The sequence below is a fragment of the Chelon labrosus genome (genome assembly GCF_963514085.1).
Source record: "Chelon labrosus genome assembly, chromosome: 7".
In the NCBI taxonomy this organism is placed as follows: Eukaryota; Metazoa; Chordata; class Actinopteri; order Mugiliformes; family Mugilidae; genus Chelon; species Chelon labrosus.
The window spans coordinates 13097726-13119664 of record NC_140343.1 but is presented as its reverse complement, the minus strand read 5'-3'; the positions used below and the strand labels follow the sequence as shown (position 1 = coordinate 13119664).

Below are 21939 nucleotides of genomic sequence, written 5' to 3'. Positions count from 1 at the left end.
TCTGCTTTGACGTTAATCCTGCCTCTACTGAGTTACAAACAAAATACAAACTGCCAGCAAAATACATTTTTGAGAGAAGGTGTGAATTATATAAGTTTTATTTCACATCAAAGGAATTATTATTGTTTCAAAGACCCCTTCAGAAATTAAAAAATCTAGTAGCGCTGTAAACAATTTATTAGAGGGGAACTACTGTTTTTTACAACATGGACATTATTTCTGGCATAAAATACGGTCATTTACTCACCCATATAACTTCTATGTAATTTGCTACTGCGAGTATTTTTTGCAACATGGCTGAATATTTTCAGACTCTGAGGTTGTGGACGAACCATAGCAGTAGCAAATTACAGGTAAACAAGCTGACCTTCCCGCGTCAGAAGACATCATCTGGGGTCTGTAGGTAACTCCGGACTCCACGAGGAATAGCACTAGCGTATCATAACAAAATATTGGTGAAATGAACGAGTTTCGCGGCAGATAATGCGTTATTTAGAGGCTGCGTTTCATTGCTCCAGTCACTCCCACTACATGGATATACGCTGATCTAATTATCTCCAGAATACAAATTACATAAAAGTTATATGGGTGAGTAAACGACCGTATTTTATGCCAGAAATAACATCCAGGTTGTAAAATAACAGTAGTTCACCTTTAATGTCTGTTTATTGGCCTAAAAGCTTTCGGACTTTAATTTTTAATAGTGGGGAGTAAAACGACCCAGTTTGCTAAAACTTTTGCCAAAAATCCAGAGGACTGTGGACTTGGAAGTGTAAAAAGACTCCAAATGAAAGATCTGCTAAACTTAATCACATAAACCTAATTACTACTATGCTAATATTTCTACTATTAGTTGGAGCAGTGACATTTTAGTCTGAAACATCACTAATAACCATCTAGTTAAAATGGGTTTAATTTCCCTTAAAATAAAATGTAATTAAATATAATAATGATGTAAAAATGGATTAGAATATCTGCTTGTTTTTTTCACGTTGTTTTATTGGACAGCACATCTGTCGTTTCTTTTCTTTTTTTAACACAGCAACATGAAAATTGTTCCACTTCAGTTACTACCATTAGTACAAAATGTCTTTACAAAAGGAGCATCTTTCAGACAGTTTGGGACGGTGTGCTAGGGTACAGCAGTGCAGATATATCGGAGTCAGGAATGAGGAAACTGGTTGTACACAGCAACAACGAGGTAACCTAAAGTGAATACGTACCAGATGATCGGAAGATTTCCTGCTACTGTAGTGTACTTAATGTACGTCTAAGTTTAAGTAGAGTTTATTTAGACACATGAGACTATAGTATGTGCACTGAAGTGAAAAAAGTGTTAACTCTACAGTACAAAACTATGCAAAGGACTTCTTGAAGCACTCCATCCTGTGGCAGACAAGTTGTTTTTATCAGGTTGTCAAATACATATATACAGTGTTAGTTCTGATGCGCTCTAATTCCCATTAACCCTTGTTTAAATAAGAGTAGATAAACCTGCATGATGACGTCTAACCCTATACAATCCTTCCTGACTGACATGGAACAGTTACAAAAACAAAAAAGACGTGTGACACAGATTTATGAGACTAACAAAACACATGAGGTAAACAAAACATATCCATGGTATCATCCACATACCAAATGTAGCTTTTCATGTTACCACAACATCATACTTCATAAAAACCCAGATTTTTGTAAAACACAAATTACAGTTTACATATTTCTGTTGGGTACAACTTTCTGTTTTATAATTTTCGGCCTTGACATTCGTTTGGACATATTAACTCTTTCTATTAATATTCCTTGTTTAATAATTAGAGTAGTAGTAGTAGTAGCACAATGAAACAGGAAACAAAACAGTAATTGCCCCTTTTGACTGATCCCCTTGATTTGTAAACAAACTAATGAAAAACCCCGGCCCACCCCGGCCCCGCCCCAGAGTGTCAGTCGCGAGGGTCCGTCCTCTCAGTCTGCAGTCTCGTTCCAATGGCTCACTGACACAGAATGAATGAGTCCTGAGTTTATAACTCATCCTTGAGTTGAGAGTCTGTGTCTTCATCATCCTCTTCCTCATCTTCTTCCTCCTCATGTTCTTCTCCCTCCTCCTCCTCCTCTTCATCTTCCTCGTCTTTTTCTTCCTCCTCCTCCTCCTCTTCCTCCTTTTCCTCGTCTTTCCTCTTCTTGTCCTCCTCCTCTCGCTTCTTTCTCTCTTCTTCCTCTTGGCTCTCCTTCATCTTCTTCTCAGCATCCTTGACATTTAAAAAAAAAAAAAAAAGAATTAAAAAATAACAACTACAGTACATATGAACTGCATACTGTTATATGCGTACACAGCTGTTTAAAAACTGCTAAAGTACCTTAGTTTTTCCCCATGTGTCGTTGCCGACCTCCTCTGCTAGGCTGGGGTCATTGGTGATTAGGAAGTTATCAAAGATGGTACCAGACTTGACCTATACCAAAACACAAGTGAACAGGTAAGTATTTTCAAGATGTTAATACAAACAAGCACAAAACAGCTAAATTGATTTGAAAACATGTGGAAAACAACCTTTAACTTTAACTCTACCCCATAAATGCTCACTTCATAGCGTCTAACACTTTTCCAGCGTTGATACATGAGTAAACTTGGTTGTTGTTCATTTCAGGAAATTCACACTTCATTAAGCCAGAAAAAATCAGCTACAGAGTCTTCTTACCTGCCACAAGTCGAGCCCAATCACACCAATGCTGTCGTATTTATAGATCTCTGTATCGGCTGTGTACTCTGGGTTTTCAATCTCGGGATGGACCCATTTGCCCTTGTAGGCAGGGTTGCTGATCTCTCTTGGCTTCCACTCGCCCTGCGGACAGCGAACAAAACACAGTTTGGTTAATGTCACAGAAATCACAAGAGAAAATACATCTGCTGATTAACATTAAGAAAGGTCAGGAAAAAAAAAAATCCGACATAAACTACTAATAATATACATAAAGTTCTGCGTGATAGGCTTGGGCAGAATATTTTTTTGATGTCGATGGTGGTGGAAAACTGGCAACGCAAACAAATGGACTTATCATTTGGAAGAAGTTGTAGCAATACACAAAGCAATATCATTCCACATATAGTCGTATCCAATTGATTAGCTAGGAGAGCAAAGGTGACCAGCCAATTATTTCTTGTGTAGTTTCCTGTTGCTTGCAAATCATGCAACATTATCCCCACCACTTGCAGTCACCATCTTTCTCAGCTCAGCTGCCTCTTCAGCCACTAGAGACTGCCCCCTGGTGGCATATGCTCTGAACTACAATATATAACCTAAGTAAGTACACTGTTTCCTCAACAGATTAATAGATGGAGAAATTATTGTAGTTTTTACTGTATTTCGAATCATACATTTGGGATCTCTCAGTACCCTGGTGTACTATATTACTTTGATACTACTGAAGGAAACTCAAGGCCATGCAATAACACTCTTGTACTTTAGACTTTGGACTGTATGAGGCGTTCTAAACATTTGCCATTTACCTTGTAATCAGGGTTGGTGACCATAGGTGGCTCCCACTCTCCGTCCATCTCGTCGTCCCAGTCATCGGGCTTCTTGGCATCAGGATCTGGGATGTTCTCAGGCTTGTCCCAGTCCTACATCAAAAAAAAAAAGTGCACACATGATTATTCTGACATGTATCAAGCATGCTGAATGACACAAAGTGTGGAAGGAGGACCATTTAAATGCTTGCCAACAACCAAACAAACACAAATTTCAAGGATGGCTCAAGTAGACCGACCTCTGGTTTCTTATCGTCAGGGTCGGGAATCTTCTCCCTGTCATCCCAGTCCTCTGGCTTTTTGGCTTCAGGGTCTTTGATCGTTTTCGGAGGCAGGAAGTCCCAGTCATCCTCCAGGTTTCCGGACTCTACCTTCTTGTTGTCGATCTTCACCTCATATGTGTTGTCAGGGTTGACGACCAGTGTGTACAAGTGAGTGTACTCGTCATCCTGAGGGGAATAAAATACATTTAAACTTCTGACATATTGACACGTGGTTAACATTTTATGTGTCTGTATGGCAAAACACATTTCTCTTTCATTATTAAGATTTAGGGTTAAAAAAAAGACTCAAACTTTCATGCAACGGGACAGTTTGAAATTAGGAAGAGCTCATGGCATTTTCAAATTAAATATAGAAACAAGTTATTGACATCTCACCTTGCACCTGATGTCCTTGTTAATTAGATGATTCTTGCCTTTGTAGTTGAAGATTACGTGAACTTTTTTTGTGCCGGGGCCACAAATATCAGGACCTGGACAAATCCACAAATAAATAAATAAGAACGTACACAGTTTCATTACACTTTCAAGGATACATAAGAAATTGTGTCTTTTGAGTCAAACTATTCACACTTACCAAACATGATGTTGTAGACGGAGTCTCCGTGCATCTCCTCCTGGTTGAGCGCAGAGGGGAACAGCTTAATGTAGCCTCCGCCACAGTCGATGCTCTGCTCGTGTTTCACAGTGAACTGGATGACTAAAGGCTGGCCTTGGTTGCTGAAGTCATCAAAACGCGATGACATAGCATAAAAGCGGGCATCCTGGCTCGTCTGCAGACCTGCAGTAAAAACAGCATCACTGCAGGGAACATCCGAGCGCAATTCCTCCCCCATGGTTTAAATAAAAACTTTCAGATTAATCAGAGTTTGTGATTTTATGAGTACACAGACTGTTGTTATGATATGTTATAGTTAGAATATCTAAAAAATGAATGAGATGTGTGCAGTTTCTGCTAAACTTAAACAACTTGTAAAACTATCTACACTTTCCAGGTCACCTGTGATGAGAGATGAATCTTGCATTTAACACAAATTAGGTGCTTTCTCAGTAAACAATGCATTAAAAACGAAAGAAAGAAACAGCGAAATTGTGCAGTGAAGGTCAGTTCTGAACCCGTCTTACTGAACACAAAAGAATCTTCTCCACTCACCTTTGTCTTTCTCCGCATCTCCGTAGAACTTCCCTGCAGTCAGGACAAACTTGCCGTAGTCTGACTTGTGCTTGGATTCCACCCAGCGACTATTCCAGGCATCTGCACAAACAAGTACCAAGTTCAGCCACACAACAATCCCTGCTGTGACTCACAAGCTGCATGTCAACCACCACCCTCCCCAAATGATGCATTGGTGCAGGTGCACCGGGAATGTGTTACTCTGCAGGATTTTGTGACTGCCCTCACTCATGGGAGTACAGGACAGCTGGGTGAGGAGGATGACAGTGAATGACTAGGGAGAGAGATGTGCAATAGGGGAAGGTGGGGGGAGGGGAGGGGGGTACAGATAGCTGGGGGTGGGAAACGGAGAGAATGGCGAGGAAGGGAGGGGGTGAAGAGGGAGTCAAAGATGAATGGAGGTGGTCCTGTAGGCTGAAAAGCTGTCAACCTGATCACTGAGCAGACGATGCATCCCACAAAGCTAAGGTAAAATTATATCATGCAATGTCAAATATCCATTCCAATAACACAAACCCGGATTTCTACAACTCGTGCAGCGTTTCATTATAATAATAATAATAATATCTGCAAACGGCACAGCGTCAACAAAGAAGGAGCAGCACGGTGAAATAAAGCAGGCATAATTGAGTAAAAGACCTCACCCCCATCTTCAAATTGCTCTCGGAAATGCACAGTGGACTCGGCCAGCACAGACGCGACCGAGACGGCCATCAAAAGCAGCGGCAGGGACGTCATAGCGACGAGCTGAGGAAAACCGTCTAATACAAACACGAACTATGAACACAAATACTTCCTACAAAATCTATCCACAACACTGAACACTGTCGGTCGAGCCTCTCATACAGTCATGGTACAGTGAGAACCGCTAAGACGCCGCCGCCGCCGATCTCCTCTCGGCTCGGAACAGATGTCTGAATCTGATTGGACGAGGGCCGAGGACCTCAATAAGGAAGCGTTACCGCTTTCGGCCAATCGGAGGAGAGAGAATATGCTCCGTAGCCAATGGGAACAGACCACGCGTTTGCTTGGTACACCCTCCTTGGAAAGAGTCCTGCGCCGTGAGTGAATCACATGAAGGGGACAAAAATCACGATCACGCGTTGATGTGGATCCCTAAACTAATTGGATATTGTGGTAAAGAAATCTTAGCATGGCATGTTTTGAGATTTAAAAGGATAGTATGCTTCGAAATGTAGTTTCTTATAGGGTTTTGCAACAAGTGCAAAGTAGTAAAGATACTAAGTCTTCCTAAATGGAATGAAAATGAAAAAATCTTATTTCAGGACTTTAAAGACCTATACTTTCTCTCAAAGTTCATACTAGTTGTGCCGTACAGCTACCTTTCAAATTCAGATTTACAGTAAACTCAGACAAACATGTAAACAAACAGCAGTTACTACTGTTTTACTGTAGTACTTATTTTTTACTACTGGCTGCAGGTACAAGAATACATTTCACTGTGCATTGTACTATGTATAACTGTGCATGTGACAAATAAAAACCTATCTATCTATCTATCTATCTATCTATCTATATATATATTTCCTCCTCAGCAGCAGTCAAACTTGTTCTGCACCACAAAGCACAACTTTGATTATGAGGTCACAGCTAACAACCCTTTATCCCAAAAGCTGTGTCCATTTGAGACCCCCCACTCATGTTTTCGAAAAGCCGAGTGTACCCCAGCCCACACACGGACACAAAGGAATAAAGTGAAGGTAGTAGCAAATCTAATTTTGACAACCTCGGGGCAGAAAACCCTTTGCAACCCCTGTGATCTTTGGCAGCCAGCTGACCGAGGCACGGAGCCCAGTTTGGGAACCACAGATTTACATAACGGAAAATGGTTAATACGGTTTCTTGGAGCCAATGTTTGTCTAAAACGTTTGAAGGTTTTGATCTACTATGACGGGAGAGAATAAAATAAACAACCGTAAAAAAAGCAAGCCAATATTTATTTTGGGATGTAGAAATAAGTCAATAACTGAAGCGATTAGGCTTTGCACAATTTCTGCTCTGTCCGTGGATTTTGTGCAGGGGTTTTTAAATGAAACGCAGCATGGTGTGTTTGCTTTACTAAAATATTAACGATAATAAATAAAAACACAGTCCACACAAGAAATTAAAACTGTAAAACTGTTGGTTTACTGAGTGTTTATTTCCTTAAACCATGTCTGACATAATTTCTTTCCGTGTTTCTGTTGTGACGTGACCCATCGCTTTAAAGACATGTGTGAGAGTGAACGTGTGGTTGAAACCGTGACTATGACCCAAAGTAATGTTCTCAATATTAAGTGTTTAAATTGCTGACATCGAAAAGCAATTAATCAATAATTAAAATCATCATTATTAAAGACATTTACACAAAAACTTTCACACAGCTTGACAGCTTTTGACACACGGCCTCTTGACATATTCATCACTGCTGGAATTTAAATGTTAGCCGTCAAACACTTCACATAACACTGTTCCACGTAACAGTAGCAAAAGAACCAACAAGTGACCGGTTAAAAAACAAACAGCACAAATGATATCAATAAATAATCAGTGACAAAACATGAATACAGTGTCTGATATGCTAATACTAACACATGAACTTATCCGAGTTGGAAACAAAGCAGTGCAACTTTGGCTGAGGGTGAACAGACGTATGACAAAGCATGTATCAGTATCCCTCTGTGACACACACACACACTGCAGCCGCTGCCTTCTTCAGCTTCTTTGTCCTGACACCGTGAGGGTTCACAGACCAGGCAGGTCAAGGAGAGCAGCCACACTTTCACGTGACGGTCCTGATATCAATACGCTGATCTCCGCAGAATGCTGCTCCGGATCTGCCTACTGCCGCCTGGCCTTCTCTGAGGGACCTGGGGCAGACACGTGTTGTGTCTGCGGGAGGAGGGGGAAGTACGCAGAGCAGAGAAAAGAAGACACACCTCCTCTGTGGCTCTGTATGCAGATGGGCTGGTGAAGCAATCTTACACCTCCTCCAGGTCTCTCCCTCCGTCTGTCTCACCTTCTAGGGGAGAAAGAAGTTGATCCTTTGTGGTATGGACTTGCATCCTTGGGCTGAGAACAGTCTCTCCTCTTTGGGGACGTAGAGCATCGCCTTGGCAACCTCGTCCAACGTGGCTTCGTCTGTCTCCAGACCCCGCGCTGCGTAGGCATCCCGTGCACAAAGCTTGACGTGACGGTACTCGAGAGGCAGGAAGGGCACGAAGAAGTCAATAAGGTGACCGGACATCAGCTCACTCTGCGCAAACCCACCTGGGAAAGAGAAACACAGTTAAAGAGCCACCAATATATTAATCTCAAAAGGGCTTGCTTTAATGAGAAAAGGTTGCCAGTACCACTCCCATACTTCTTCTTGAAGCTCAAAAGCTGTAAATCTTACATATTCACTCAGAATCTGGCAACCTGAAGAGAGGCTTAAGTTTAAGTTTGCAGCACACCTTGAGACTCCATAGTCTCAGCTCGTAGCCGATGTTCCAGGTCCTCCATACCGATGTCTTCTCTGTTCTGACCAGAGTGCCAGAAGTCCAGCGCTACGTCGTTGATCGTTGCTCCACCGATGTTACTGCAGTGACAACAGACACAAGAATAAACATGAAAATGCAGTTTTCTACACATCAATATACTTATGTTGCTATGCAGTGTTGGTCACCTCCAAATATAAGATTGTAGAGAAAAACGGTTCTCTATGTTTGACTGAACAGACATGATTGATTGGAAACATGGAAAATCCATAAAGAGGCCTAATGGAGACGGAGGAAGAAACATCCTTCATCACAGACGAGCTGCCGGAATATTCGGAACAGAGGTGCAATTCAGTCTGAGCTGCAGTGAGCGTCTGACCCAGCGTCACCACCAGACAGGTTGTTCCTGAAATGATCAACTAACCTGAGGAAGAGGAAGATGGCCCTGCGGTAGGTGACCCCGTCTACGTTGTCATAGTGGTCCATGTAGGGCTTGATGGCGTCGATGAGGCCCGGGTGGAGCTTTTCGGCCTCGTCAAAGATGAACAGAGTCTGAGGGCAGCGCAACACCATGTCTCGGATCGCTTCTCGCAGCTGACCCTGGGCACAACGAAGAGGGACAAAGCACAGCGTCAAAATCACTGAAAGTTTAGACTCGCAGAAGAAAATACAGTCAGCTCACTTAAAGTATTTGCAGGCTAAAGGCTACACATGTCATACCCTGTTACTGTTTTATTGGATGTTTTACCTACTTGTACTATAATACTGTTATATGTAGGTCAAATTTCCAATGTAATTCAGCTGGGAGCAAATAAAAATGTTATTTTAAAGTTCTATTATGTGTTATTTTAATTAATCCTTATAACTTTAGCAGGAGGCCTTATCAGGAAACGTAGGCACAGCAGAGACAGCATTTTGCAGACTCTGCAGGTTATCCTGTAAACTATTTTGAAATCTTATGTGCCGATTGTGAAAAAATAGATGGGAACACGTACAACCCCATGCCCCAGTTGGACAAACGCCAGGTTCCAAAAATCCACGTCTGTCAGTACGTGTGTTGTAGCATCTGCCAAGCGGTGGCCGTTATCATTAATACGCTGGCTTACAAAACGTACACTAAACATGTGACTAAGCAAGCGAGTGCCCAAACAACGCAGCAAGACAACGTGTTCCTGACACAGGGAGGTCAACTCGGTGCCAGGGGGGGGCTCCGTACGTCCCACCTTGTACGTGTCCACCAGCCTGGCGTGTGGGAAGTGGAACGGGGCGATGAACAGGCGGACGCACTCGCTCTTCACCCCGTCTCTGTATAGGTTATCAGCGATGATCCGGGCCACAAAGTTCTTGCCAGTGCCGGACCAGCCGTGGAAGGAGAGCGTCAGCGGCTTGTTGGACTCTGGGTTGTTGATAAAACCCTGGATGGCTTTGAGAACCACAGACTGGGCCAGGTGCTGTCCGTGGAGCTTCGTCTGAAGGTCCCTTGACAGTCCTGAAAATGAGCAGACAGGAAAATATCAGCAGTGACACAGCACTCAGCCTAAAGACATTTTTTAAAGTACAGGATATGTGCTTATTTGAAAAACGAAATGCAGCAACTAATACAAAATATATAGCCCCATAAGTCACCTATCTCATGTACCTGGTATCAGTTGCATAACACTGCAGTATTTTATACTCTGTACGTTTTAGACCACCAAAAATTCATTTAAACTCCATTTCAGTTGTGCTATAAACATTTCCGAGCTTGTTATTACAATTATTTTACTCTACTGTAAGTGAGCGGCAAGTAATTGGCACTAAACCTGCTTTCTGATTCATACTGTATATGTTAAAGTGTAAAAGCCCCTAAAAATAAACTCAGCAGGTCCTGGAGTCTTTCAAAGCAACAAACCTTTTTCCAAGAGTGAGAGGTTAGTTCAGGCTGAACAGGATTTTTACTCAGTTTGCAGAAAATCAGAAAGCTTCTGTTTCAAATGTCTCTCAAGCAGCAGTGGTTCATAGCCTGAATCTATTTGTGACTGTTTTCATGACAAAAAAAGAAAGCGTAAAAAGTCCACTGGTAGTAGTAGCACTAAAAAAAAAAAAAAAGACAAGAAAATGTGACTATATTCTATCATTAGATTATTATTACTCATCCATTAAATTTAGTCTTGACAGCTGGAGCTCATTTTAAACCATTTTGTATTGACTTGTACGCATGTAAGAATGTATGCATGTACATGGACGTATTTGTGTGGCTATACGTTTGGGTATTTTCTTTCTTTCCTACTGTTTGAGTCACTGAACCGAACTAATGCCGTCTCTCTGGTGCTCCCCAGGAAAATGGCATGATATGTGCACAGGCTATATATAGCTTCAGTGCAAGTTAACGCGTAAAAAAACGTCTTAATAGCTGTGCTTATTTATGTGTGAAATCGCAAAAAAGGCCCTAAAAATAAATTCAGTAGGTTCTGCACGGGCTGAAAAGGAACAGACTCTTTTCCAAGAGTGAGATGTTATATGGTTTGGAGTCCAATCCTGTTAAGCTAAATCAAAGTTAAAATAATTCTCAAGATACTGCACTTTTGTTTCTTTCATAAATGTTGTTTCATTCATAAATTAGTGATGTTTTAACTACATGAATATGAGGTTTATCAGCTAGCTGCTACCTGATCTCACAAGACTGAGCCGGGTCACAGAGGCACGACCTGCAAATTAACCTACCAAAAACATATCTTTTAAAATATTCAGACTTTCATCTAGTGTGTTTTTGCTGCACACTAGATCTAATTATGTCTTCAGACAAAGCCTTACTACCCTGAGGAAGGTAATGCACTGAGTTAACCTGCACCACTGCCACCTACTAACAGTTAAAGGCTATCAAAGCTGCTCTGTGTTGAGATACACTGAACAGATGAGACTGTGCTATCACATTAATGATCCTCTGTCCTGGGTGCCAGGGTGTTACCTGTGATGTTGTTGGTTATCCTGCAGTCTCCAGACTCACAGCACTGCCCCAGGCTACAGTACCACTGATGCAGCAGGCTGACATAGTCCGGAAAGAGACCTGTCCAGGGGTCTCTGGTAGGAACTGATCACAGTAAGAGCAACATAAATCAGTGTCACCACCTCCATCCGAGGAGGAAATGGTTCGCAAGGAGAAGAATGGCAATATACACACGATTACATAACGCATTGTGATATGACACCTCCACAAAGAGCCATTTTGATTCCTCCTACCTTGCTGTGTAGCATCGTCTTGGTTCGGCTGACACTCCCCCTCCCATATGTTGCAATAAATGTAATTAAAATAGTAAGTGGAGACATTGCAAAGGCTGTCGAACTGGAAGAAGTCGGCCTCTGCGGACAGGGCGCAGAGCAGAGGCAGCAGCAGCCAGCGCACATACATCAGGGAAGAGGAGGATCCGAGGAGGTCGACGCCAGACTGAACGACGAGCTCCACTCTTCTCTCCCATTTATTTCCAAGCCGGTGGTTTACCGGGGGGCCAGCTCTGCGTGGGATGTTTACCCCCTCTCCCCCCCTGCTTTAGATGGCAGCCATAGAGGAGCGCTCGCTTTGTTCGCTGTTCAACCCTGCTTTCAGTTGGCTCCGCCCATCCGTTTGATATATCCGACATCCGGCCCAAGTGGCGCGACCGGGTATAGAAAATAAACCCACCTTTGGCTCGTATGGTTTAGTATACATTTATTATTTAATTTTTATTTTTTTATTTTAAACTTTATTGAAGACAATTGAATAAATAAAGTATGAAGTATGAACATAAACGAGGTCAGAATTACAAAAAAAATAAATAAATCCAGAGACACTAAAAAATTAAAATTACAGGGATTAAATAGATTTTTATGTGATTAAGAGGACTAAGTTTAAACTCAGAATATATGTTGACACTGCCATTTGTGGCAAGTCCAAAAGACTATAAATTCAATTCATTTTAATGAAGGTGCTGACTTAATCGTCTTGGTTTTATGTGGAACTTTCTGAATAAGATAAAGCACATTTGTCATTACGTCATGTTTTTCCATTTTTCTTCCCCTTCAATGACAATTCACTTGATTTTGCAAAAGACTGGGATTTGTTTTAAGAGAAGTAGCTCCAAAAAAAGCAAATTTTACTTAAATTCAGATGGTAATTATTGTACACATGCTTCCAACATTGGCAGCCGTCCATCCTTTTTCATATAAACGTCAATGCATCCTTTGTAATGATATCATGTGCCATGCTCAAGAGTACTTCAGCTGTAGATGTTTAGTGGAGAGCACTGCTTGCTTATTCCCCACACTCAAAATACAGCAATTTGAATCACTCTCTTCAACCACAAATGCTACAGCTATCCCATGTTTACTGGGCCAGGTTGCACATCCACCCAATTCCACAAATTCAACCACAAACTTTGATGTACAATTACAAATTTTTATTTCTGTAATGTTCCAAGTTACAAATAAACACATTTGCACAAAATGCAAGGGAGAATATTGTAGTCTGAAGCGTCGAGGATCCAAACTACACCATCTTGCTCTTCACTGGCCAAAGGCTTCAACTGTAGAGAGAACAAAAAAATGTGGTTGTAAGAAAGAGAATCTATATTGAATTGAAAACTGATGTTTGACTGACCACATAGCCTCAGAATAAATGGAACGGTATGGGTTATAATCAACACAAGTCATTTGGCAGAATCTTTTCATCACAGGCTGATTGGTCAGCTCAAATCCTTTTAATCTCTGGCATTAAACTTCTCTCAATATAATGTACTTACCAGTTGAATAATCTTGAAATGCTCCTTTCCTGAAAATGGGGGAAAGGAAAAAGTCTTATTACAAGTCAGTGACTGGTTGATCATCATTTAATTCACTGGGCTGCTCAGTAACACATTTGTCTACATTTTAGTTCAGGTCAGACATTTGTTTAGACATCACTGAGCCCATCATCATTTTTGCACCTGGTGGGAGGTCTTGCCATCTTACCTTAGCCACATGTTTGTCCTTTTCTGTCCTCAAAAGCTTCTCCAAGCATTCAAACTCCCATTCTGTGCTCTGTGAAGTAACAGTTTCTGGTCAATGCAAGTAAAAAACCTGTGCAGGCCTTTTCCGGTAAGAAAAGGTCAGATCAGAATTTGCGACTAATTTCCTCAACTGGATCAGCGACCTGATTCAAAAATCATCATATCTGAAGGATGTCAACTGCACAGGAGGCAAATGTACAATAAAATGCTTACCAGCCAGGAGGGAAATCGTGACCAGTCTGCCAAGAAGGTGTAATCATCTGGTGAAGAGAAAAGGCTGTTATTACAGTGTATTAAACACTCCAGGGAAAAGGTGTAAGTTTAAATTGATACATCAGCTAGGAGCGAAAGACAATAGCAAAATCTTCATGGTTTATCCGCTGAACTATGCGATCATCATTGTATCAAGCATTTTTAAATTGCAGAGTGGTGCTTCAGTTTCTGAACTCACCTTCACTTGGCCTTTGGAGGAGGACTCTTCTGGAAAAACAAAAGATAAAATTTAAATTCTGTTCACAAATCAGACAGCCTCACTGGTTGTGGAGGTTGATGCATCAGCTAGGAGCGAAAGACAATAGCAAAATCTTCATGTTTTATCCGCTGAACTATGCTATCATCACCGCATCAGACAAGACTCGAATTTTACAGGTCAACCTTTCAGGACAAACTCACCTGTTACTGCTCCAAGAATCTGAAGACAGGATCCATCATCAGGACCATCTGCAAATCACATACCAGACATTACTCAAAAGTCCAAGTCATAACATTACATTTTATAAATGTAAATACTGCATCAGAAAAAAGTTCTCTTTCACTCTTTTTCAGAGAGATTCCCATTGTTTTTTAACAAAAATCATCATTGACAGTTTGACATAAGAACCCATTAAGTCAACATATTTTAGCTCATTACCTGTTGTGGCTGTCAGAAGGGTTTTCTCACACGAGCACACCTGCAGGTAAGCAAATGAAGAGGGTTAGCCAAAATATCTTCATGTCTAGATAGCAGGCATCACGCTGCCAGTGCCTCAGACAAAGCAAATTGGTGGTTGCAAATATCGTCATCCATCTTGTCGAGAGTAGCAAATAAATGTCATCACAGGAGCACCGGGGGATCATGGTAAAGGCAGACTGATGCTGTCCTGAGGTGTGTCTACACGTAGCATGGATATCATAACTGCAAGAAATATCTCAGAATCAGTGATTAAACCCTACACTAAAATAAAATACAGCCACCTACTGTTGCTAAGCCAAAAACAAAACCCAGTGCTACAGTACAATCACCACATGGTACACCTCAGAGGAGCACACATCCATCGCCACTGCAACTGAAGCAAAACGTGGTCTCACCTTCATTGTTCTGCCTCGTCATGTCTCAGGACTTTTTGCTCCCCACACCTATGAAAAGTAATCTTATTAGTACTTTTGTAGAATGCGTGAAAAGCAAACCCCTAAAAAGTAAAGTCTCAGTGTGAAATTGCTCAGAAATCTCTTCTGTCCACTACTCTTACACTTAAATCATCATCGACTTCGATTCAAGACAAAACAATTAATAGAAGTAAACTTACCTATCAGGTTAAGTGGTGATTTCCAAGAGGTGGAAGCTGCATTAAGAGCCTAAATAAATTTAGAGGAAAAAAAAATTAGCACATGCATCAGGAGGTGCAGTCGAGTAATTTAACTTGACACCATTAATTAACTTCTGGTTCCTCACCATTTGTTGTTCACATTCATCTCCATGAGGATAGGGGTCCCAGACCTGGAGAAACAATCAAATTCTCATATTAATACTTAATGAAAGACTGGATGAATCTGAAGCCTGGGTACATTTTTTACACTTGAAATAAAGTTAAAACGTTGAACATCCTGCAGCTAGAGCTATGCAGCTAACCCTACCCGGCCTATAGCTACTCTTGCAGCCATCGTCCCATGAAGTCAGAATTGTTGGCGTTTCTTCACATTATTCAGATGTCCCTACCAACATTTGTTTCATCATTTAGCCAAGGGACGACGCTGCCACGTGGAATAAAGACCCAATAGATACGTAGACAGTTATTACGCCAACATGCTAGGTGAAGCACGTGGCTGAGGCCTGCTAACGTTAGCGCACTCATTTAAAGTAGATGAACAGTTAAAAAGCAAGTGCGCAGCACTGTAAATATATAGTTTACAAAACCACAGATACTTTAACAACTGAATATTACATGTAAAATCACAGAAGGAGAAGCAGTAGGGTAGAAAAGAAGAGACATATTTACCTCGCAGAGCGCAGTAGAGTGAGAGAGGACGGAGGGCGCGAGGCGTTTTTATACAAGATGTCGCACTGGCTGATGGGTAAAAAGAAATGACCGGATGTCTAGCGCCCCCTCTGGCCCAATGCATTAATATACGCATCAATGTGGATTACGTTGCTATTTCTGTTCCATTCATCAAAACAATTAAAGTAAAGCGCATTCATATAAATATATATAAATAAAATAAACAATAAAATACGTAAAATAAACAACTGGAGGTTGATGGGATAGATAAAAGTCAGAATAGACCAGAATAGATCTGACATTTTGCATCAGAATATCAGTAGTCATGGGAGCAACTCTGGATAATTCATTGAAGAAATATTTAAAAATAGTTCGGAAGATCATCCCAATGTCCAAATGAAACAATTACAGGGGGCTGGGTTGGATTGTCAAAATATATATAGATATACAAGCATTTAAATCTACAATAAAAGGCCAATAAAACGTCGCCACCAAAAAATAAAAGATCCCCGCCTCTAATATTTCATTAAACTGCCTTTAGCTTTAATTACAGCATGCATTCGCCGTGGCATCATTTCGATAAGCTTCTGCAATCTCACAAGATTTATTTCCATCCAGTGTTGCATTAATGTTTCACCAAGATCTCCTATTGATGATGGGAGAGTCTGACCACTGTGCAAAGCCTTCTCCAGCACATCCCAAAGATTCTCGATGGGCTTAAGGTCTGGACTCTGTTGTGGCCAATCCATGTGTGAAAATGATGTCTCATGCTCCCTGAACCACTCTTTCACAATTTGAGCCCCATGAACCCTGGTATTGTCATCTTGGAATATATCCGTGAACATCAGGGAAGAAAAAATCCATTGATGTAATAACCTGGTCATTCAGTATATTCAGGTAGTCAGCTGACCTCATTCTTTGGGCACATAATGTTGCTGAACCAAGACCTGAGCAACTGCAGCAACCCCAGATCATAGCACTGCCCCCACAGGCTTGTACAGTAGGCACTAGGCATGATGGGTGCATCACTTCATCTGCCTCTCTTCTTACCCCGATGCGATGGTTCCCCACTATCCTTCCAGTTTTTAATAATGCGTTGGACAGTTCTTAACCCAGTTTTAGTAGTTTCTACAATCTCCTTAGATGTTTTCTCTTCTTGATGCATGCCAATGATTTGACCCTTCTCAAACAGACTAACATCTTTTCCACGACCACGGGATGTGTCTTTAGACATGGTTGTTTAAGACATGAGAAGCTACTCATTGCATCAGTTGGGGTTAAATAACTTGTTGCCAGCTGAAAGATAATCACCCATGCAGTTAATTATCCAATAGGAGGCTTGTACGACTTTTTTTTTGGCCAGGCAGTGTATATTTATTTGGTGCTGACACAAAACTAGTAGGCCACACCTCTGTGACCCAGCTATAAATCAGTTCCATGACAAGTTCATCCCAGCTCAGTGTCATCTTCCATGAAATTAAGTATAATCACTCTCCAAACATGTGTTTTAGCACCTAGAGTAAACATAAAATTAAAACCAAAGATGACAACTGAAATTTGATATTAAAATTAGCGTTAATATCCATTCAGCTGGAAGATCGGTTCAAACTTCTATTCTATTTTCTATTTATTCCCTATATTTATATTATATACAGAATGTTTACATAGCAGCTGTTTCACTGCCAACTTCACCCACTTTAGGTCTATTTAGGTTTTTATTTCATTTTATTTATTATTATGTGAGAAAGAGAGAGAAACGTTTTTCCATTTTTCTGTATGTTGCAAACGTATTGAGAAATTGACAATAAAGAAATCTTGAATCTTGAAACTGACATCAACTAATTGACATGCTGGAAAGCAGAGACTGGATAGTTTTGGTACCTATGTGTATGAAGATGTCAAGTACTTTTTCATATGCACTGTGCTGTGTTTGATCTTGAGAGTGACACAGGAACCTCAACGCAGCCATGCTCATCTCATCAGGCACATGTTTTCAATAAAGTGAATTGAACTGAGATTCTTTATTTCAGGAAGTAAATAAATAAACCTGGGAGTTGCTCCTCTGAAAGAACCATGACAAAGTCTCTCAGGAATAAACTCATGGAGATTTAATATTATGCTTCAATAAACAGTAGAATCGGATACAATCAATGGTTATGAAGAGGAGAAAACTAAAAACAAATTTGTTTTGATTGCTCTCTATCAGGCAATACTGAAATAAATGGAAAGGCCTCTATTCAACAGAATTTACAAAGACAAAACACGGAGGAAAAAAAATACAAAGTAATAACCTTAAATTTAGTTAGTTTATTCTTATTTCAGTTGGCTTATTTCTGAAGGCATTGTTGACTGCTTTTACAGGAACATTAAAGTCAACGGCTACGACTACGGGATTTTTAATGAGTATGTCACTGGATTTGCATAGAGCACCAGCAATCTTTAGACATCCCTTCACCGGATTAGCTGAACTGATGACTCAAAGGATCTCCTCCCATTTTAATCAGCACACTTACTTAAACATTATGGCCAAATATCGAGTAGGAAACATGATATTTTTAACCACGCAAAGATAAAGGATTGTTATGAGCTTGCTACAACATCTTTTAAGTGAAAATCTTTTTTTCTTTATTATTATTTCTCTATCTCATCCAAATATCATTGCATTTAGATCCAACTCATGTAGCTATAAATAAGAGAATGACGGTTCAAAAAGCATAGGTGTACAGCAGAATAAATACTGCCCTCTATGTGGTTCTTAATCTTTGGAGAAAAAAAAAATTAAGACAAAAAATAATAATATTCCGACAGAGTGAAGCAGTAGAATGTGGTGTGGACTGTAGCAGCACTATGAAACCACAGTGTGCAAGTTTCAAAGGTCTACTCTGGTTCCTCGTTTTCACATCGGAGCAAGGCGATCCACTCCGGTGTCAGAGAGGAAACAAAGGACAGTCGGATGCAGAGAACAAAGGGGGAGACTTTAAATACTCAAGTCCTAACCTTACGTCCTCGCTTGTGGATCAGCTGTCCAGAAAGACAAAAACATGTAAACAATCATTTGTTCATAAATGCCTTCATGTAACATGGAAACCTTCTCAGGGGAGTGTTTGTTCTCCGTCCAGATGGAAGTCCCTTTTTGCCATAGTGACATCCAAACTTCCCCTTTGACCGGCAATGTAATTAACTTCTATCTGTATTGCATATATTCCTTGAATCTTGCACAACTCTCCCAATCAGAGTGTTTAGATGCAATGGCTCATGTTGGGGCGGGGCGGGGCGGGGGGGGGGGGGGGGGAGCTTTGCTTCTGGAGAACAGCGTGGATGATCACACAGGTGGCTAAAAGTTAAATTGGAACAAAACATCAAAAATGCTAAATGGAATGATTCCTAAAGGTGTAAAGCCATCAAGTTCAGATCCTCAAATATTTTTTACACTATTGCCAGAAAGAAAAATGAACAAAAAGAGCATTGAAAATAAAAAGAATATATATTTATATATCCATCATATGTATATCTATATATAAACAAGTAGTTGCAGGCAAGCAGAGAATTTCTCTCCCGCCCCTTTAAGATTTATCCGCTCCACCGGTATAAGGCTGTCAGACTCTGGGAGGGGGCAGCAGCTTTCTTTCCTCAGTCACCAGATTCCCTGAGATGTAGAGCGCTGTTTTATTTGTCAAGCTTTACTTGAATTGAACGCCATCTTGCCCCCCCTGCACAAAACAAAACATGTATGCAGGGAATGACTGCCGCTCGGACTCGTCCTGTAGAACTGCTGAAGGGTTGTGAGAAGCTTGTGGACGGCGGAGAGACGCGTCGCCTCTCCCGTCTCAACTCTGCCCTGCCGAGTCTCGTGTTGGCAGGAGGCGGGTATCGGTGGCGGTGGCGGTGGAGGTGAGATTGCCCGAAGAAGGAGAGGATTTTTACTAATATTCATGTTACATCTTTGATGCTTTTCATTCATTTCCATATTGGTTTACAGTCAAATGCAAAGCAGTGTACATATTCAATCATCAGTCATTCCAAGGCTTGGATAAGAAGTGGTTTTGCAAAAGAGTTCTTATGAAGACTCTGCTGTGTGTGCATTTCTTTATGCATATGCGTGTGTTTTAACAGAGTGTGGGGGCAAGTCTTCTCAGTGCCTCTGAGAGACTATTCTCTTTAGTAGCGGCTCATCGTAGACCCAGCACTCCCCGTCCTCGTGGAATAGCTGCACAAACACACAAGGAACAGCAATTATTAGACTCGGACATTGGAAACAACCGTATCAGAACTAAAATAAAAACCCTGTTCACTTCTAAAGCCACTTGGTTGCTCGTCAGTGTTTCAGCCACTAGTTGCCTAGGTTACCCTCTTGTATACATCCCAAGCTAAATGTTTCCGACTGAAACAAGCAGAACTTAAAAATATTGTTAATGTATGGACAGAGCTAGCTCTCTGAAAAGCTGTAAACGAGGCCAAATGAGGTGGTAGGAACCAAAATTGCGGACGGTGAAAGGTTTGGGGGACATATGTCAATCAACGGTATCAGACACTTCCACTGGTCGTTGTCCCAACCCCAAAGTTGGGATAAGTTCTACTTGTAGCCATTCACTTCATGTCGCCTCAAATCTTTTTTATGCTTTAAATTTAGACTGACTCTCAATCATGAAAATCCTTACCCTATTTTTCCCTTGTGTATGTGTGGTATTCAGATCAGGGGTCACGCTAACCGAATATTTTCTGTCATTGACCGTTCTTTTTAAAACTGTGACAGAAAAATCTGAAGGTCATCTGTCATTTTGACAGATTGCAATTCACACCCTTGACCACTTGGTGGCGAGTGAGGTTATTAATTGGCTCTCATCTCTATTCGCAGTTTGCGTTCCAAACATCGAGGAACTTTTGTCAGTACTGATGCACACGTCAGAGCTCGGCCAACGGAGTAATTGGATGAAAGCCAGTTGCTAGGACTGATGGAAGGCAAATTTTATTAAAAAAAAAAAAAAAATTACCTGATGGAAGCCTTGATAAAAGCGGGGTTTTGTGCAAATTGTGCAAAAAGAAGAGTTTGCATACCACTGAAGCACTTCAACCCTATGGTGCCATCTAAAAAATCATGTTGCAGTAAGCAAAGAAACCACCGGAGCTGCTGGTGCAGTTTTTTTTTTTTTTTTTTTTTTTTTGCTTAAATGAATGAATATTGAATATTATGACGGGATTTTTATGACCCTGTCAGTCAAAATGACAGACAATGAAAAAGTCTAGCGCAACCTCTGATTCAGATTTGGTCATTTGTAATTCATAAGCTTTGAGTCAGTGTTTTCATATTTTAGCAGAAGCAGCGGTTTTGTTCTCTCTGGTGGCTGAAAAACAAAAGCAGAAAGCCTCACCCTGGTCTCCCACTGCTGCTCGTTCTCCTTTCTCTCTCTGGCTTCGGCTCTTTGTTTCTCCTCCAACCTGTGTTTGGCTTCCGTCGCTGCATCGATGTCTTTTAGCTTCAGGTTCAGCGTCACATCCCTCCATAGCCTGTTGGAATGAAAGTGTGGCAGCCAAACTGAGTTTACTTTCAACTGAAAGAAGAGTGTTTTGGAAGACTGCTAAAGCAAGAAACAGATTCTCCTCTCACCTTCGGGACTCGTAGTCGAGCTGGTCCTCCAGCTTCCTCACTTTCTTCTTAACGATGCCCATCTTCTTGGTGTCTATGAACACTGTGTTCTCCTGGAAGCACATTCATTCATGCATGAATTTATCTATTGAATTGAATTCCTAAATTTTGTTTCAACAAATAAATTCAAGAAAAATGTACAGAAAGCAGTAATAAGTGACTCACTCCAGTTGCCCACTTGGCGTACATCACTCCATTCCATTCTCCTTCGATGGAGCAGAAAGACTTCTTGTCATTAGGCGGACTGAAATAGAAAAAGGGATTGTGAAAAAAAGATAATTGTGGTTCTATATTTGTTGAAAAGACTGGGTGCTTTAATCTGCTACGAGTTTTTGACAGTCTATAAACTGTGATTTAAACTGTATATCCTTTTTCATCTTACAAAATCTCAGCTGTGATCCTGTGCTTCTTTCCTCCATAGAAAGGTTTGGTGTGGAACACGATGTTAGCGCTGTAGCCCGACTTGGAGCAAGAAATGTTGCACTCGCCGCCCAGTTCCACCCACGGCACGGTCAGAATCGACCTGAACAGACGGGTTCAGGTAAGTGAAGAAGCTAATAGTAATACAACGATAAAAGAT

The 21939-nt window shown here is 41.0% G+C and overlaps 3 protein-coding genes and 1 long non-coding RNA gene across 9 annotated transcripts in view; all 4 read right to left on the bottom strand.

The window, feature by feature from the left end:
* Positions 1-907: 907 nt before the first annotated feature.
* calr (calreticulin) lies at positions 908-6074 on the bottom strand. The gene is made up of 9 exons (XM_084548495.1): positions 5626-6074; positions 4961-5062; positions 4385-4588; positions 4186-4280; positions 3766-3975; positions 3506-3619; positions 2697-2840; positions 2358-2450; positions 908-2249 (listed from the first exon to the last, which is right to left on the bottom strand). Exons 1-9 carry the CDS (start codon positions 5717-5719, stop codon positions 2022-2024), a joined length of 1284 nt encoding a protein of 427 aa, XP_084404621.1. The 5' UTR covers positions 5720-6074; the 3' UTR covers positions 908-2021.
* A 937-nt stretch (positions 6075-7011) lies between these two features.
* On the bottom strand, positions 7012-12101 carry tor3a (torsin family 3, member A). 2 transcript variants are annotated; one of them, XR_014699178.1, is made up of 7 exons: positions 11680-12101; positions 11408-11530; positions 9684-9949; positions 8885-9060; positions 8437-8561; positions 7437-8251; positions 7012-7354 (listed from the first exon to the last, which is right to left on the bottom strand). XR_014699178.1 is itself a non-coding variant. In XM_084549052.1 (6 exons), exons 1-6 carry the CDS (start codon positions 11846-11848, stop codon positions 8004-8006), a joined length of 1107 nt encoding a protein of 368 aa, XP_084405178.1. In that variant the 5' UTR covers positions 11849-12101; the 3' UTR covers positions 7012-8003. The 2 variants fall into 2 exon arrangements, 1 of the variants encoding a protein (XP_084405178.1); XM_084549052.1 differs by having other exon boundaries at positions 7012-8251.
* Positions 12102-12734: 633 nt separating this feature from the next.
* On the bottom strand, positions 12735-15731 carry LOC311491029. 3 transcript variants are annotated; one of them, XR_014699173.1, is made up of 11 exons: positions 15716-15731; positions 15172-15216; positions 15026-15074; positions 14808-14855; positions 14371-14634; positions 14133-14180; positions 13912-13940; positions 13674-13720; positions 13423-13491; positions 13215-13243; positions 12735-12998 (listed from the first exon to the last, which is right to left on the bottom strand). It is a non-coding gene; the product is annotated as an uncharacterized lncRNA (long non-coding RNA). The 3 variants fall into 3 exon arrangements; XR_014699174.1 differs by having other exon boundaries at positions 12745-12998; positions 14371-14410; XR_014699175.1 differs by having other exon boundaries at positions 12745-12998; positions 13912-13937; positions 14371-14410.
* A 2077-nt stretch (positions 15732-17808) lies between these two features.
* The window catches only part of osbpl9 (oxysterol binding protein-like 9), a 30670-nt gene continuing 26539 nt past the window's right edge, over positions 17809-21939 (bottom strand). For all 3 annotated transcript variants that reach the window (XM_084548364.1, XM_084548365.1, XM_084548366.1), the window contains 5 exons: positions 21742-21882; positions 21525-21603; positions 21321-21412; positions 21085-21220; positions 17809-19922 (listed from right to left, as the gene is read on the bottom strand). In XM_084548364.1, the coding sequence (XP_084404490.1) occupies positions 19848-19922; positions 21085-21220; positions 21321-21412; positions 21525-21603; positions 21742-21882 (523 nt within the window). In that variant the 3' untranslated portion in view covers positions 17809-19847. The remainder of the gene's footprint in view (positions 19923-21084; positions 21221-21320; positions 21413-21524; positions 21604-21741; positions 21883-21939) is intronic.